This window comes from Triturus cristatus, chromosome 5_2 (assembly GCF_964204655.1).
Source record: "Triturus cristatus chromosome 5_2, aTriCri1.1, whole genome shotgun sequence".
NCBI classification, from domain to species: domain Eukaryota; kingdom Metazoa; phylum Chordata; class Amphibia; order Caudata; family Salamandridae; genus Triturus; species Triturus cristatus.
Window position 1 is genome coordinate 1,071,981,209 of NC_140588.1, and position 18,246 is coordinate 1,071,999,454.

General features: G+C 48.4%; 1 protein-coding gene across 7 annotated transcripts in view; it reads left to right on the top strand.

Annotated features, from left to right (window-relative positions):
* Positions 1 to 18,246, top strand: part of DLG3 (discs large MAGUK scaffold protein 3) — a 1,834,707-nt gene that overhangs the window by 1,267,243 nt on the left and 549,218 nt on the right. For all 7 annotated transcript variants that reach the window (XM_085608387.1, XM_085608388.1, XM_085608389.1 and 4 more), the window contains one exon: positions 3,863 to 3,965. In XM_085608387.1, the coding sequence (XP_085464513.1) occupies positions 3,863 to 3,965 (103 nt within the window). The remainder of the gene's footprint in view (positions 1 to 3,862; positions 3,966 to 18,246) is intronic.

An 18,246-nucleotide genomic window follows, 5' to 3' on the forward strand; every position in this document is an offset into this window, starting at 1 on the left:
TATATGTAATATAATTGAGAGCTAGAGAGATGGAGACAGAGACGCTCTGATAGAGAGCTCAAAAATCTAGAGAGAGAGGATATGTAGATATGTATGTGTGTGTATATATATATATATATATATATATATATATATATATATGAGAGATAGAAACAGAGATGCTCTGATAGAGAAATTAATAAAAGTGAGATAGGGTGCGAGAAAGTGACACAGAACATTTAATCAGGGGGGCCCTTAATAGGTAGGGGCCCTGGGCAATTGTGAATTTGGCCATGCCTTCCAACATCTCTAGGACCATTCCCACATTTGTGCCCACATATGGTTGAACTCCTCCTACCAGGTTTTTAAAAGTGCATTCTGAACACTATAGCACCTTATGACCCCACCCAATAGAGAAAATGCTCCAATGAAGGTACCTTTTTCTCTCCCTAAATCTTGATGCTGTCAGTCGTACATTCCGCTTAAGGTGCTCCAACAGAAACACATTTTATCAGACTTGGTAATAGTATTACACACCTGGTTATAGGGTTACCCACATTTTTACAGAGTTGGTAATCGTATTACACATATGTTTACAGACTCTGTAATGGTATTGTACATATTTTACAGGCTCTGTAATGGTGTTGCACACCTTTTGCCTGATTTGCACTACAGGAGTAGAATGTAACATGCTTGTGTGCCTTGTGGGTGTGGGAAAGCACACACGGTAAATCAAGGGTGGGACTTGGAGCTGATTATAAGGTCCAGCTCCCACGCTCCTATAATATCATAGTTTCACAGAAGAAGGATGCTGGTCCTCCAGGAGAAACAGAAAGAGGAAGAAAAGATCAGATAAGAAGCTGTCCGTTGAGTCCGGGACCCAGATCGACTCGATCCAGCGATAGAGTGATCAGACATGATTGCCCTCACACACCCAGATGGGTGTCATGCTTCATCAGTGGGCTGCTCCTCGTTGGGCCGGTGCTGCAATCTCCAGCTGGGTCCTCCAGGGGTCTCTTTATCGTAGATCTTCTGATTTTAAGCAGTACCTGCACCGGGCCCGCCAGGATAGGAGCCAGCAGTGCCTGCACCAGGCCCGCCAGGACAGGGACCAGCAGTGCCTGCACCAGGCCCGCCTGGAGCCAGCAGTGCCTGCACCAGCCTCTCGAGGACAGGAGCCAGCAGTGCCTCCACCAGGCCCGCCAGGACAGGATCCAGCAGTGCCTGCACCAGGCCCGCCCGGACAGGAGCCAGCAGTGCCTGCACCAGGCCCGCCAGGACAGGAGCCAGCAGTGCCTGCACCAGCCTCTCGAGGACAGGAGCCAGCAGTGCCTGCACCAGGCCCGCCGGCTGGACAGGAGCCAGCAGTGCCTGCACCAGGCCTGCCAGGACAGGAGCCAGCAGTGCCTGCACCAGGCCCGCCAGGACAGGAGCCGTCAGTGCATGCAGCAGGCGCAAGTAGACACGTCTGCACCAATGAGCTATACATTCTTTATGGAATGGCCAGAAGGGTCCATGCTCTACGTAATGGCTCGAGGGGTCCAAGCTCTACGGAATGGCTAGAAGGGTCCGTGCACTATGGAATGGCTGGAGTGTTCCGTGCACTATGGAATGGCTGGAGTGTGCCGTGCACTACGGAATGGCTAGAGGGGTCCGTGCACTACGGAATGGCTGGAGGGGTCCGTGCACTACGGAATGGCTGGAGGGGTCCGTGCACTACGGAATGGCTGGAGGGGTCCGTGCACTACGGAATGGCTGGAGGGTTCCGTGCACTACGGAATGGCTGGAGGGTTCCATGCACTACGGAATGGCTGGAGGGTTCCATGCACTACGGAATGGCTGGAGGGTTCCGTGCACTACGGAATGGCTGGAGGGTTCCGTGCACTACGGAATGGCTGGAGGGGTCCAAGCTCTGCGGAATGGCTGGAGTGGTCCAGGCTCTGCGGAATGGCTGGAGTGGTCCAGGCTCTGCGGAATGGCTGGAGTGGTCCAGGCTCTGCGGAATGGCTGGAACGGTCCAGGCTCTGCGGAATGGCTGGAGTGGTCCAGGCTGCGGAATGGCTGGAGTGGTCCAGGCTCTGCGGAATGGCTGGAGTGGTCCATGCTTTACGGAATGGCCAGAAGGGGCCAGGCTCTACGAAATGGCCGGAAGGGTCCAGGCTCTACGGAATAACTGGAAGGGTCCATGCTCTACGGAATGGATGGAGGGGTCCATGCTCTACGGAATGGATGGAGGGATCCATGCTCTACGGAATGGATGGAGGGGTCCATGCTCTACGGAATGGATGGAGGGGTCCATGATCTATGGAATGGCTGGCGGGTTCCATGCTTGACTGGTTCAGGCTCTATATAATAGCTGGAGTGCAGTTGCGGCTGGCATGGATCGGGGGTGGCGGGGCGAGGGGAGGTGGGAGGAGGAAGGGGAATGTAAAAAATGTTTTTAAAATGCTCCATCTCTCCTCCATTGGACTCGGGCCAGGAATAGGGTCAAGAATCAGGAAGCACACCCAGCCTCCCCTGACCAATCACAACGCTGCAATGCAGGTTTGTGATTGGTCTAAGCACCGTAGTTTGGCGCTCAGGCGGGGACTTGGGGCCTGGGTATGTTCTCCACGCAGGCTGTAATGCAGCCTGTGTGGAGAACATGCAAAGTGCGCATGACTGTTTAGCCAGCCCGAGAAGTTCGGACAAGCATTCATGCGCACTTGGAGTGGGGAAACCACTCCTTCCTTGCCCTGCCCTGAGAACAAAGCAGCTGGAAACAATAAAAAGATCATAACAATTAGTTATTATCATTTTATGTTTCCTTTATTTACACTGCTTAAAAGCAGTGGGGCGACGCTCCACTCTCATATTGGAGGAGCCATCACTGGTGGAGTAGTTCAGGCTCTATGGAATGGCTGGAGGGGTCAATGCACTATGGAATGGCTGGCGGGGTCCATGCACTATGGAATGGCTGGAGGGATCCATGCACTATGGAATGGCTGGCGGGGTCCATGCACTATGGAATGGCTGGAGGGGTCCATGCACTATGGAATGGCTGGAGGGGTCCATACTCTACGAAATGGCTGGAGGGGTCCATGCTCTACGGAATGACTGGAGGTGTCCAGGCTCAATGGAATGGCTAGACAGGGACAGTCTCTGCCGAATGGCTGGAGGGGTCCAGAGTTCCTATTAGTGGACTATCCCAGGACACTTCTTAGTCCAGATTTTATTTTTGTAAATTAACTGTGCTGAACAGTTTGGTAAGTTTTGAATAGTGCTAACGTGACAAATAAAGCTGTGTGTGTAATGTGGCAATGTGGGGCTACGAATAGTGTTTCCACCGGACTAGGAGCCGAATGTCCCGTTGCCCTGCCCCTCGAAGGTCCTGCAGGACTGTTACTTATTGGCTTGGGAAGACGAAGCAGTTCTCCTTCCTTGTTTGTGTATTTTCATCTTGCATTTAAATGTCTCTCCCATACCACCCTCTTCCTCCTTTCTTGCAGTTATGGCCATGAGGCTTTTCAGTGTCTCTGCTATGTTCCATGTATCTTTCTACTCTACTCATGCCCATGAAGTATCCAAGTGTTTCTCTCACATCTCCCTGCTCCCTCCCTTCAGCTAGGCTGCATTAATGTAAGGTTACTCTATTTTTAAGTCAAAAAGTCGCGTAATGTGATTGAATGGCGAGACTATTGGCTTTGCTAATCCTTGTTTCGTAAGATATTTGTTGCAGGCCTTGCACTATCCTGGTAGCGCTCTCCTGGACTGTGTCTAAGATTGGATCTGCGCTGGCCCTTCTCTGTGTTCTGGGCACAAGTCAGATTCCACACTTGGTGCAAATTTGCTGCTGCAATGTAGTCTTGACATAGAAACCTGACACGTGACTTTCTTTATGCAGGTGAATGGTGTAAATTTGCGGAATGCAACCCATGAGCAAGCAGCAGCGGCGCTGAAACGGGCGGGACAAGTTGTGACCATCATGGCCCAGTACAGACCAGAAGGTAAGAGCAGAACACGCATTGTCACAGCTCTCCACCCCCTACCCACCGTAATCTCCCATTGCAGTTTCCCCAGCATCCCCTGCACTTTCCCCAGCGTCCCTTGCACTTTCCCCAGCACATGGTATGGGCTGCATCCTCAAATGCTGAGAGAAGAGGCTTGTCAAACAGGCTGTCCGCGTGGGTTCTATCCAGTGCGGTGATATACAGATCACTATGATGCGCTTTGTGCGGGCGCTGTTAGTGAGGCTCCATCTTGCTGAGCAGACTCCAGCTCAGCACTGCACGCGGTTTCCTAAATCCAATACGATGCATATTGGAAGACACAACCATCTAGTTTTTCAGTATAGGAGCGCGGATTCACGTAGAAAGGGAATTCTGGCTTAGGGTCCGATTTAGATCTTGGCGGACACGTTACTCCGTCACAACGGGGATGGGTATACCATCAGCCGAAATATAAATCCCATAGGATATAACAGGATTTATATTTCGGCAGATTGGATTTCCGTCCCCGTTGTGATGGAGTAACCCGTCTGCCAAGATCTAAATCGGCCCTTAGTTTGTCTTAATGTGAGATCCCAGCCTGGAAACCATGGAGCTATGAAGACCCGACACTGGTTTCTTGGAATGAATAATCTTGCCGGTGAGACATTTCTGCGGTGTGTGCGCCTCGGCTTTGTGTTACTGAGTGCGGAACCTTAGCTTTGAGATGTTGGACCATCTTAGCACGGCGCCAATGGATGTGTGAACTGTATTGTGGGGTGGTCCTAGGCTGTGTTAGCTTGGTTGTACTGAATGCCCAATATTAGCATTGTGATGTTATCATTAAAGAAAAACAGTGTGGCTGACCATGGTTAGGCACCTCAGTTTCAAAGTCAATTTATGAGTCCTTGGTTTGTGCACAACACGTCCGCAGCGCGCCACACGTATGCTCCACTGTAAAAACAGATACCAAACTGTTTGATGGCAAGGACGGTGCACCACGTAACAAAATTCAAAGAGCTTGCAATCTTGCAAAAATGAGATCCTTTATTCTTTTTCAATCTTTAAAAAAGCCTCAGCCAACGCGTTTCGTTCCAATGGAACTTCGTCAGGGCTCAACACTCTCTTGTGGTTCAAGAGCGAAGGTCAAAGGAATATAAACGGTATTCCAAGCGTATTTGGTTCTCGTTCTCATAAGTCTCCTGTTATTAATGGGAAACGAAATAGTATATAATTCTCCAAATGCAGATCACATGCTAATGATCTACAATCCTTGCTCACGTACCTCTTACGAAATCTTTATATAGGAAAGGCTAGCAACCGGTTTCCTTCTGAGTCAAAGGAGATCCTAATGGTCCATGAGCGTGGCACACATATCTCAAAGCGTGATGGGGCATAAATAACACCCAGGGTAGGTCGACCGAATGTCCAACCCGTCTACATATGTCCTTTCTGGAGAGTCCTCCCGATTGCCTCGGTGTAAGTCAGACCGCGAACGTCCCCGCGACTTACACCGAGTCGGGTGGGATGTTCGGTCGACCTACCCTGAGGGTTATTTATGCCCCATCACGCTTTGAGATATGTGTGCCACGCTCATGGACCATTAGGATCTCCTTTGACTCAGAAGGAAAAAGATTGCTAGCCTTTCCTATATAAAGATTGCGTAAGAGGTACGTGAGCAAGGATTGTAGATCATTAGCATGTGATCTGCATTTGGAGAATTATATACTATTTCGTTTCCCATTAATAACAGGAGACTTATGAGAACGAGAACCAAATACGCTTGGAATACCGTTTATATTCCTTTGACCTTCGCTCTTGAACCACAAGAGAGTGTTAAGCCCTGACGAAGTTCCATTGGAACGAAACGCGTTGGCTGAGGCTTTTTTAAAGATTGAAAAAGAATAAAGGATCTAATTTTCGCAAGATTGCAAGCTGTTTGAATTTTGTTACGTGGTGCACCGTCCTAGCCCTCAAACAGCATTGTGATGTTACTTGATGGTCTCAGTGTGGTGCTACTGAATGTGCAACCTGTACCATGTAACAGAACTATAACATCTTTGTGAGGTGCCACTGAGCAAAAAGCACTGACCTGTAGACAGAACAGGAAAGATCTGTGTTGTCACTAAATGTGGGATACTTAGACCAGAGCCATGACATTGGGATGTTTGACGTCACTTAGTACTGTGGGAGCTTGAGGTTACTTAACAGAGGTCTCACCCTTCAGGTGCCAGAAGCAGATCACAGCTTGATGTCTTGACCACGATGTGCTCTCCGTAGATGCCTCTCAGCTTGACACCACGCATGCTCTGCTGGGAGGAAGGTTTCAGCTTGCTACCACTGAGAACACAATCTTTACTACAAAACCATGACACTGTCGCGATTTCGATGTGGTGATACCTGTAGGATTCTGGCCAGAAGACCAAGCTCCTGAGTAGGCACAGGCTTGGTCTTTCAGTCTTTTGAGCATGGCCTAGAAACCCCTGCGCTAAAATCACTGCACCTGGCACTGGGCATGTATCCTAACCTGAAGCTGCCCCCTTCCTGTTGACCCAGGACTGGCCAGTCCTCATTCCCGCACATCCAGCATCTACAGGTGCCAATAACTGCATCTTCAACCACCTTCCAGCGTCATCATTACGGCTTGGACATACCTTCGACCAGACTCCCAGTTCTGGTTTTGGTTCAGAGTTGCTTAGAAAGTTAACTGTTCCACCTGCTCTGCTACTATTGCACTACAACGAATACTACTTTCTCCCCATTGCACCAGTGTAGCGTCTACCAGTGATGATCTTTCATCGACTCACTTCACTACCTTTGTGACGCGAACTCTGCAGACGCTGAATTCTTGTGCAAAATGCTTTTGCGCTTCAGTAAACACAAACACGCAGCGCAGTAGATTTATAGAAAGATCTCAGACCTCAGCGATCGATCCTCTGTCCGTCATATAGTGGACATAAACCTCACAGAGGGTGTAGCTGTGAAGCTGCTCCTTCCAGGCGCCAGAGGGAGGAGTCGGGCACTGAGCCCCTACCGCGTGGGTGAACCTAGTCGGGCATCCTTGGCCGAGAGGAGGTCTGGGAAGGGGCTCCACACCTCCACTTTTTAGATGGTCCCTCCCCTAACCTGTGGACCTTCTCTTTGAGGCGAGGGCCTCTGTGCCCAGGTTTTCGATGACAGAATTCAGAGTCCATGCGACAATTCCTTGGAGCCTACATAGGTGGCCAGAGCAGGTGCAGCCTGGAACAAGGAACATAGGACAACGCAGTGTCCCTCTTTCCTGGTTCATCCGTCATTCACTTTGGCCTAGCTGCCTGTCCCTCCACTGCGATGCTGCAGCGCGCCTTGGATCATGGAGGACATCTAAGCAACATTCACCAGAAGGTATCCCTGCAAGCCTCTTTGTCTGGAGAAGTCTCCACCCTGCCATGGACTTCTTTGCTCAAAGGCCCTCTGACTTCCACTGGTTCTCAGTCTTTGGTCCTCGTCGCCCGAGCCCGGAAGGGTTTGCGCCTGTGCGCCCACGTGTGATGCCTGTGCTCCATCGGTTTGATACTGTTTATTTTACGGATACAATTGAGCTGGAGCCCTGTTTCGGTAAGCTCCCTGGCCCTGATCTTTCCCATAGTACAGTTACCAGTAGACGTGCATGCCCCAAGTCCAGGCGAGTAACGTTCTGGGATTCCTGTGAGTGCGTCCGTCGCGGCCTTGCTGCAGTTTGGATCACACCAGTGCCCTTTCTGTGCCTTATATGAGCTCGCTGTCGTCTTTTTCTTTGAATTATAGGACCTGGCGGCATTCTCATGCTTTATGATATTAGTTATTCTTTTATGAGCTTGCTGTCTTCCTATATTTTATGTAGTGGCTGCCATTCTTTAGCGTACTTGGCATGACCTTTCTGCTAGATTCTAGTTTATACTACACAAGAGGGTTGTCATCCTCTAGTTTGAGTTATGAGGTAGCTCTCTGCCTTTAGTTTATATAGTGTGAGCCTATATTACATAAGAGGGCTGTCCGCTCCTAGGTTGTATTACATTAAATGACTATCTGCCTTTAATGTATATAATGTGAGCCTAGCGCCGCCCTCTAGTTTATATTACATAAGAGGGCTGTCCGCTCCTAGGTTGTACTACATGAATTGACTTTCGGCATTTAATTTATATTATAAGAGCCTACTGCTGCCCTCTAGTTTATATTACATGAGAGGGCTGTCCGCTCCTAGATTGTACTACATGAATTGACTTTCGGCATTTAATTTATATTATAAGAGCCTACTGCTGCCCTCTAGTTTATATCACATAAGAGGGCTGTCCGCTCCTAGATTGTATTACATGAATTGACTATCTGCCTTTAATTTATATAATGTGAGCCTAGCGCCGCCCTCTAGTTTATATTACATGAGAGGGCTGTCATCTCCTAGATCGTACTACATGAATTGACTTTCGGCATTTAATTTATATAATGTGAGCCTACTGCTGCCCTCTAGTTTATATTACATGAGAGGGCTGTCCTCTCCTAGATCGTGTTACACAAATTGACTATCTGCCTTTAATTTATATAATGTCAGCCTAGTGCCACCCTCTAGTTTATATTACATGAGAGGGCTGTCAGCTCCTGAATTGTACTTCATGAATTGACAATCTGCCTTTAATTTATATAATATGAGTTTACTGCTGCCCTCTAGTTTATATTACATGAGAGGGCTGTCCTCTCCTAGATCGTGTTACACAAATTGACTATCTGCCTTTAATGTATATAATGTGAGCCTAGCACTGTCCTCTAGTTTATATTACATGAGAGGGCTGTCATCTCCTAGATTGTATTACATTATTTGACTATCTGCCTTTGATATATATAATATGAGCCTAGCGCCGCCCTCTAGTTTATATTACATGAGAGGGCTGTCAGCTCCTAGATTGTATTACATGAATTGACTATCTGCCTTTAATGTATATAATGTGAGCCTAGCACTGTCCTCTAGTCTATATTACATGAGAGGACTGTCATCTCTTAGATTGTATTCCATGAATTGACTATCTGCATGTAGTTTATATAATATGAGTCTAGCGTCGCCCTCAAGTTTATAATACATGAGGGCTGTCATCTCCTAGATCGTACTACACAAATTGACTATCTGCATTTAGTTGATATAATATGAACCTAGATCCGCCCTCCAGTTTATATTACATGAGAGGGCTGTCATCTCCGAGATCGTACTACATGAATTGACTTTCTGCATTTAATTTATATAATATGAGCCTAGCGCTGCTCTCTAGTTTATATTACATGAGAGGGTTGTTGGCTCCTGAATTGTACTTCATGACTTGACTATCTGCCTTTAATTTATATAATATGAGCCTAGCGTCGCCCTCTAGTTTACATTACATGAGAGGGTTGTCCGCTCCTAGCTTGTACGGGCTGTCGGCTCCTAGCTTGTATTACAAGGATTGACTATCTGCCTTTAATTGATATACTATGAGCCTAGATCCGCCCTCCAGTTTATATTACATGAGAGGGCTGTCATCTCCTAGATCGTACTACATGAATTGACTATCTGCCTTTAATTTATATAATGTCAGCCTAGTGTCGCCCTCTAGTTTATATTACATGAGAGGGCTGTCCTCTCCTAGATCGTACTACATGAATTGACTATCTGCCTTTAATTTATATAATATGAGCTTACTGCTGCCCTCTAGTTTATATTACATGAGAGGGCTGTCCTCTCCTAGATCGTGTTACACAAATTGACTATCTGCGTTTAGTTTGCACTACATGACTTTGATGTTCTTCATTTCATATTCTAGGACCTGGCTACCACCTTTTATTTTATATTGTGGAACCTGGCAGCTGCCCATGTTTTAATGTTTATTTTATCTGCACTTAACATTTTAGATAACACTGCTCTACCCTAGATGGGTACGAGTCCGCTTTGAAGGAAGCTACTTCTTGTTGCAGATGTTTTGTGAAACTGATTATTGAAAACTTGTAGAGTGTGAAGAAAGTTGGTTAAACTGAGATTCTGATGAGGTCAGTTAGCAGCATAGTCTGTTGGGGAGGAAGGATAGCATGGATAACAGCAAAGAGGTTTTAGCTGGCACCGTTTAGATAATGTGAACTAGGCGCCGTCACCCTCTAAATTATGTGAGCTGGTTGTTGCTACCCTCTAGATTATGTGAGCTGGTCGCTGCAACCTATAGATTATGTCAGATGGTTGCTGTCACTCTAGATTATGTGAGCTGGTCATCGCTCCCCTCTAGTGTGAGCTGGTTGCAGTCACCCTCCAGATTATGTGAGCTGGTTGTAGTCACCCTCTAGATTATGTGAGCTGGCCGTCGCTACCTTCTAGATTATGTGAGCTGGTCATTGTCCACCTCTAGATTATGGGAGCTGGTCATCACTATCCTCTAGATTATGTGAGCTGGTCACCATCCTCTCTAGATTATGTGAGCTGGTCGCCGTCACCCTCTACATTATGTGAGCTGGTCGCCGTCACCCTCTACATTATGTGAGCTGGTCATCGTCACCCTCTAGGTTATGTAAAACTGGTCGTCGCTTCCCTCTAGATTATGTGAGCTGGTCACCGTCACCCTCTAGATTATGTGAGCTGGTTGCAGTCACCCTCTAGATTATGTGAGCTGGTCGCCATCACCCTCTAGATTGTGAGCTGGTCATCGTCACCCTCTTGGTTATGTAAAACTGGTTGTCGCTTCCCTCTAGATTATGTGACCTGGTCGCTGTCACTCTCTGGATTATGTGAGCTGGTCACCATCACCCTCTACATTATGTGAGCTGGTCGCCATCACCCTCTAGATTATGTGAGCTGGTCATCGTCACCCTCTAGGTTACATAAAACTGGTTGTCTCTTCCCTCTACATTATGTGAGCTGGTCGCTGTCACCCTCTAGATATGTGAGCTGGTTGTAGTCACCCTCTAGATTATGTGAGCTGGTCATCGTCACCCTCTTGGTTATGTAAAATGGGTCGTCGCTTCCCTCTAGATTGTGAGCTGGTCATCGTCACCCTCTTGGTTATGTAAAACTGGTTGTCACTTCCCTCTAGATTATGTGAGCTGGTCGCTGTCACCCTCTAGATATGTGAGCTGGTTGTAGTCACCCTCTAGATTATGTGAGCTGGTCATCGCTACCCTCTAGATTATGTGAGCTGGTCGCCGTCACTCTCTGGATTATGTGAGCTGGTCACCATCACCCTCTACATTATGTGAGCTGGTCGCCATCACCCTCTAGATTATGTGAGCTGGTCATCGTCACCCTCTAGGTTACATAAAACTGGTTGTCTCTTCCCTCTACATTATGTGAGCTGATCGCCATCACCCTCTAGATTGTGAGCTGGTCATCGTCACCCTCTTGGTTATGTAAAATGGGTCGTCGCTTCCCTCTAGATTATGTGAGCTGGTCGCCATCACCCTCTAGATTATGTAATACGGGTCGTCACTTCCCTCTAGATTGGGAGCTGGTCATCGTCACCCTCTAGGTTATGTAAAACGGGTCGTTGCTTCCCACCTAGATTATGTGAGCTGGTCGCCGTCACCCTCTAGATTATGTGAGCTGGTCATCGTCACCCTCTAGGTTATATAAAGCGGGTCGTCGCTTCCCTCTAGATTATGTGAGCTGGTCGCCTTCCTCGTCATATAGATGAGCTATCACTTATGTAACATGATCTAAACAAACTGGCAGTAATCTTTCAGTTAGTTTAATATGAGACGGGTGCCTGTCGTTAGTTTGCATAATACCACCTGGCGATGGCCATACATTCTGAATAATGCATACAGGCTGACCCCCTTTATTTGGACTGTATAACTTTGCTTTTTGGATTATAGAAACTGCATGTTTGCAGCACGTGCTACTATGCCGTGGATCACCTGCTGTGCGCACTCCTAACGTTTGAAATTGGTTATGGATATTGCAAATGGTTTTCTTTCAAAGACGAGGTTTTGTTTTCCAGGTGATTTGTAATAGATCCCCTGACACCCACAATGCTTCAAGACATGCACTCCACCTTAGTTTGCTGTTTTTCCACAACCTGGTTTGGATGTGTCTTAGTGCTTTGGTACTGTCGCACAACTGAAGCTGAGAACTTCGATATCGAGGCACCAGCACGATAACCTTCACACACTAGATTTTAGTCCGACTGCCAACAACTTAGGCTGAAACTCATGCAACCATTGACGGCTTCAGAGACGGACCGAGAAAATTGGAATCAAGTCTTATGAGAATCTCCTGTGTTGGGCGAGGGTATGGAGAATACACTGTAAAATGTTGCTGTAACTGCAATAGTAAGTTCCTGTGGTCCAGCTAACTTCTTTCTCTTGAGGGACCATGACGAGTCCGTCTGATCAGCCTGTAAGGCTTGTAAGTTATAGTAGAGGACCCACCACTGAAGGGATAGATTGTGGGGGCATTATAGGATGCGGCACCAAGGCTCTCCTGAGCCATCTTAGAAACAGGGTGTCAAGGAAGTCGAAGGGACTTATCTCAGATGCTGAAACTGGTGGGGCCTATGGTAGTCCAGGGAAGAACGGGGCGCGAAATCGAGACCATGTGCCCTGAAATTACTCTGACTTTGGAGACAAATTTTCTATAGGGCCTTCGACTAACACTTATCCAGAACAAAACTTCACACCTTGGAATTCCCACAAATAGAAGATCTTCCCTCGGGGGGTTCAACCTCACTTCGGCCCTGACTCCGGCAGCAAAGACTCCTCACACTGCAGACTCTGAGCCTCAATCGCGAGATACTCAGCCTTGCCACCGGGAGCCTGCTCAGCCACTGTCCGAAAACATTTGGAATCTGAAGATCCCCTTGAAGCTGGCATTGAGCTTGACTCCGAGTGATCCCCATTCTACTGTGTGGATAGCTTTGAAGAGGTAATTTCAGAGGAAGTCAGCTTTTTCCATTCCAAAGAAAGAGCGTAGGGAACCTGCACTACCACCATCACATGCAGAGTCGTCATCCCCGGCTCACTCTATCCATACAGACCGGACCCTCACTGATGACCAGGTAAACCCATATAAGAACCCTATGCCTGCCAATGACTGGGATGACCCTTGGTACGATTATAATATGGACCCTCTAGATGACCCATCTTTAGAGCCATATCCTGTAAAACTCTCCCTGCCTTACGACCCAACAGCATATCTTATGGTCATCTAAAGAGCGGCAGACCATCATATGGTTAAAATCCAGGTGGAGGAAGAGGGAAAGAAATTCTTTATTGAGAGCCTCTCAGAAAACTGAGAAGTCTGTCCAATGTTGCCCATGGTGAAGAGCATCTTGAAATTTTCAGCCGAAAACTTCAAACACCTAGTGAAGACACATGTTGTGTTATGCCCCAAGTGAAAAAGAAATAAAGGGTGCCCTGCAAGATCCCATCGACCATTCTGGTCCTAGTCCACCGACTTCCTTGTACACATTGCATGTGAGCGAATGTTCACTCAGGCCACAAGGATACCCCTTCACCCAAGACGGAGAGAAAGAAAATTGATGCCAAGGATAAGCAGGTGGTACTTAGAGCTGCCACGCAATTGGGCATTGCCACCTCCCTTGGCCAGCTCTCTAGATACACATATACCACTGAGAGGAGACTCCTGTGGGAGGAGAAGGAGGAGCTCATCTAGCACCATTCATACAGAGGCAAAACAAAATGGCCAAGATGGGGAGACCATTTCAAATGCCAACCTGTGCTGTGCCCATGATGCCACCAATATGACCTCATGATAGATGAACACTTGAGCAAAGTATGGAAGGCTTGGCTAAAAATCTCTCTCTCGTCCATCCAGAAGTCCAAGTTAACATCCTGCTATTTGATTGTGAAGTCCTAATTAAGCCACAGGCTAATTTGATGCTGGAAAAGATCAAGATGGGCAAGGAAATGGCGAGAACCATGGGGGTGCTACAACACCAGCTCCAGGTTTCGCTGGCAGCAGATGTGGGCAGCAGCGAAAACAGGCAACACCTAAAGATGGCCACACCAGTTGCAGGGGTCCTTATTCTAAACACAAACAACTAAACCATGCTCCGGAGGAGGATTCCGTGGATCTAGCCACAGAGAGTCTGGGGGTGCCCAGAACCAGGGCTCCTTGGCCCCAAAGGAATGACTTTTCATATGTTCCCCTGACCACTCAACGCCTGTCAGCAGACCCATCAGGTTGCAACTTGCTTAGCAGGGAACATAACATGGGACCAGAGGGTGTTTTGCATTGTTTACTATAGCCACTGCCTGGAATTCCACACCACCTAATAGTCCACCATGGTGGCACAGTATCAGCCAAAACCACCAACAGAGGCTGCAAGAGGAAGTGCAAGTGTTGCGTCAGAGGGAGCTGTCAAGCCTGTCCCTCCACAGTAGCAATGAAACGACCTTTTTTCCATGTACTTTCTGTTCTCCATCAAAGACAGGCTGTTATGGCTGATCTCGACCAAGAAGTACTCAATCCACACATCCCATCAAAGCACTTCAAAAGCTCTCCTCTCCAGGAAGTTCTAATGCTTCTCCAGTATTGGGGTATCTTTCATAGATTCACATGCCTGAATCATTCCTGAATCGTTCCAGTTCTTCTGCTTCTCTGTGTCAGGGACTGCATAGTAACCTTTTATCTCAAGGACCACTGCTTCCACGACCCCATTCACCCGGGTGCTCATCACCAGTATCTCCGGTTTCTGGGGTTCAAGATCAGTTCAGTATCCTATCTTTAGGAGTCACAATAGCCTGGCAGCTGTAGCCGCCAATCTCTGATGCGTCAGAATTCAGGTCCTCCCATACCAGGACAACTGGCCGGTAAAGAGTAGCAGCCAAATGCTACTTAACGTTCCGTATTTAGGGAGTGGCGGCTACGACCTGGAACAACCCCCCCCCCCCCCCTTCCCCGCACCTCAAAGCCTCACCATCGCTCCAGCAGTTCAGGAAGAGCCTCAGGATCTTGATGTTCAGCCAATAGGAGAACAGACCGCATGATATCCCAGCGCCTCGAGACTCTAGCGGGGGATTCAGCTGCGCTCTACAAAACCTGATGGATTGATTGACTGAGAAAGATGCAGAAAGCTCCAATGAGGCTAATGCTCATGGCTGCCACCTGACCACAGCAGACGTGGTACCCGCTACCACTGGAAATATCAATCCATCCCCCGAAAAGCTAGCACTGAGCCCAGACCACCTCACACAGCAGGGTGGTCAGCTGCTCCACGCCAGCCTCCGGGCACTAAATCTTGCAATTTGAGACCACAGGACTAAGAATATGGTTATCTGCAAACCCCAGGGAAGTGCATGCAAAGGCTAACTGAAGTCACTACACTGACTAAATGGAAAAGATGCGTCCATTATTGTACCAGTCTGGACAAACGGCCCTTCGATGATACGGCACAAGACATTATTTGTTACTTGCTGCACTTTTAAAAAGCTAGACTAGCTTTCTGCTCCATAACGGCACGCCGGACCCCTTGAGCTGCTTATAGGGAAACCCAGTCCACCTTCAAACTGCCTGTTAAAGCCTTATGAACTACATAAAGCTGGTTATCCCAACTAGAACCCTCCCAACCCTGCACCTCAGTTCTTAAGCCCAAGCTGGCAGGGCTGTTGGTAAAGTGAAGCCCCCTGCAGCTGGAAACCTTGCCTTGGACCTGCTAGCTTTGACACATGGGATATTGACTGCTAGCCAATTACAGTACCAGCCCCCCCCCCCCCCCTGCAATGGCTTGCGACCACCTGGCCCCCTTTCTGTCTTTCCTTAAATGGCATTCCTGTGAGGACACCGACTGCCTGAGCTCAATAAGCTGGACACTGGCACGTGTGAACAGGCTCATCTGGTACCCCGAATTTCATGTTGGACTTGGGGTTCAGTTTGGTTTGTGGAATTTCATCTTTCTTGATTTTGCAGCTATTTTTGAAGGAAGTTGAGCCACTGGGTCTCGCACTCAATGGGTGCTCCTGCATTGCACCTGAGCCACCGAAAAATGAGGGGACAGGACACACGCGTGACAGCCAATCGGACCGACTGACATCCACGCGCCTTTGACTGGATGAAGTGGACAATGGTTATAGCGAACAGGAGAGCTCACAGTGAGCGCTGGCAGCCATGTCCATGGACTAACATTAGCCACAGTGCCCCATGTTATTTTATTATAGCGCCTTCCTGTATCAGCGCTGTGGTCGTTTTCAGGTTCTCTCTCGGCCCCAGGAAGTGCGTGGACCTCCGGGTCTTCTGTGGGAATCAATATTTTAACTGCTTGACCTTCCTACAAGTAAATAAAAACCTATTTTTCCCAAGGTGTTGCTCTGCCTCGACATCCAAGTGTAATCACTTGTATAACAGAGGCACCTGATTTCCAAACCCTCTGCTGCTTCTTGGCGCCAGGAGAAAGCACTGCCTTCGCGACCACGTGTGCAATGGGTGTATCTTGGTTACCCGACTGGAGTGAAACAGTAAGTGGGGCACCAATGATAACCAGTTCCCACCAACACTGCCCAATAACAGACTCCATGGTACCCAGAGGAACGAGCCCTGCTGGCGCTACCACCAACCCTGCCACATTACCCCCACTACATGCATCAAAGCAGGGCCCTAACAAGGTTAAGACAGCTGGAGCTCTCTACTCCAAGCTCACGCTCCTGTTTTTAGATAATAAAACAGAAGGCCCAACCTGTTCCTTCTTGATAGAGCTTTTCAGCAACAACACTTGGCAGCGCCAAATAGTGCCTTTTCCTTTCTCCAGAGTACATCTTAATTGGGAAGTAGTCCTTGGATCAGAAACCAAGAAGAAGCACCGCAAACATTTGGTCCCCTGACTCCTCAAACGTTTCTGACATGCCTCCGTCAGACTAGGTTTATGTACCATGAGTCTAAAGAATCCTTGTAGTGACGGAAGCCCATCTTCGAAGATCTTTAACCCTGCCTGGCATCCTGCTTTGTGAGAACACGCTCTAAGGCGAAGGTGAGGGTTCGCTGTAGGCAGCGATGGACGCCAGGCTGCTGGATGGGGCTTTTCAAGAGACCTCAGCCTATGACAGAGAAGGAAGTTAAACCGGTGCTGGGCATGCTCACCTAAGCGGCAGGTGAGCCACGAGGAAATGCCCCTCGCAGGAGTCCCTGAAATCTCCCCATCCAGAAGAGATGCCAGTTCAAGATCCTCTTGCACCCCTAGAAACCCCTACATGACCAATGACCGGCCTACATCAACCACCGGCTTAACTTCCATCTACCCGCAAAACACCTGCGCTCCTCCTCACTGGCCCATGCACACAGGCCCCGCATCCATCGTAGCCACAGCGAGGGCCACTCCTTTTCCTACATCATCGCCAAGACCTGGAATGACCTGCCGCTCCACCTTCAAACAGCCCCCTCCGTGGTGGACTTCAGAAAGAAACTCAAGACCTGCATTTTCGACTCAGGCCTCGCACCGCAGTGCTCAGAAACCCCTAGAGGTGTCAATGCTGCGCTATACAAATGCTGACTGATTGATTGATTGATTGATTGATTGAAATGGCAGAATCCTGTCACAGAGCGGATGACACAGCCCTGTAGAAGTGCATGCCTTCTTCACCGGAGGTGAATTTTGTGTGGCCTGGGTGTAGTAGGTGATATATATTTTATTTTTTCTTTGCACACATTCCTGGGTACTATCACTTCTTCAACTAGTATATGGTGTGGCTCGTGGCCTTGGGGGCAGCAACTGTGGTAGGATCCTGAAGAAAGTTGAAGTCTCGTGTGTCGGGTTTTTTTCAGGTACTGGATACAACTTTGGTTCCTGAGCAGTGGTCGCATTCGGGGCTGTTAGGAGGGAGGGAAATAGTAGCCTGTATACACTGAGTTGGGGCAATAAGTCTTGCCAGAATGCATACTGAGCGCTCCAGTTTACTAGCACCGGCCAACGTTGACGGCGTCCATCCACAGCATGGTTGGGGGTTTGTAAAGAGTGGGTGATGTTGCCGGTACCGCAAGGATGGGGTTGGCTCCTTCCAAAGCCTTGGCCTTTTGATGCCAAGGGACCCGCTTCCGTCTTTTTACCTCTTTTGCTTTGGTTGATGGAATGTTTGCTTGTTGATCTTACAGATGGTGCAATAACAGAGTTAAAGTTAGCTTTGTTTGATGAGGTCGAGTGATGTCCCTTCAAGGCATGTTACTACCTAGTACAGGGAAACCAAGGCCCAGCCAGCCTGGTCCTCAGGCCATACAAGAGGCTTTGATGAGCCAGTCCTTCTGGACCATGTCCCATACAGACACGGAGAATGCGGCGCCCAAGCAGCCGGTGCTTTCAGGCATGTAGTGAGCTGTTTCTAAAGTGTTTGCACT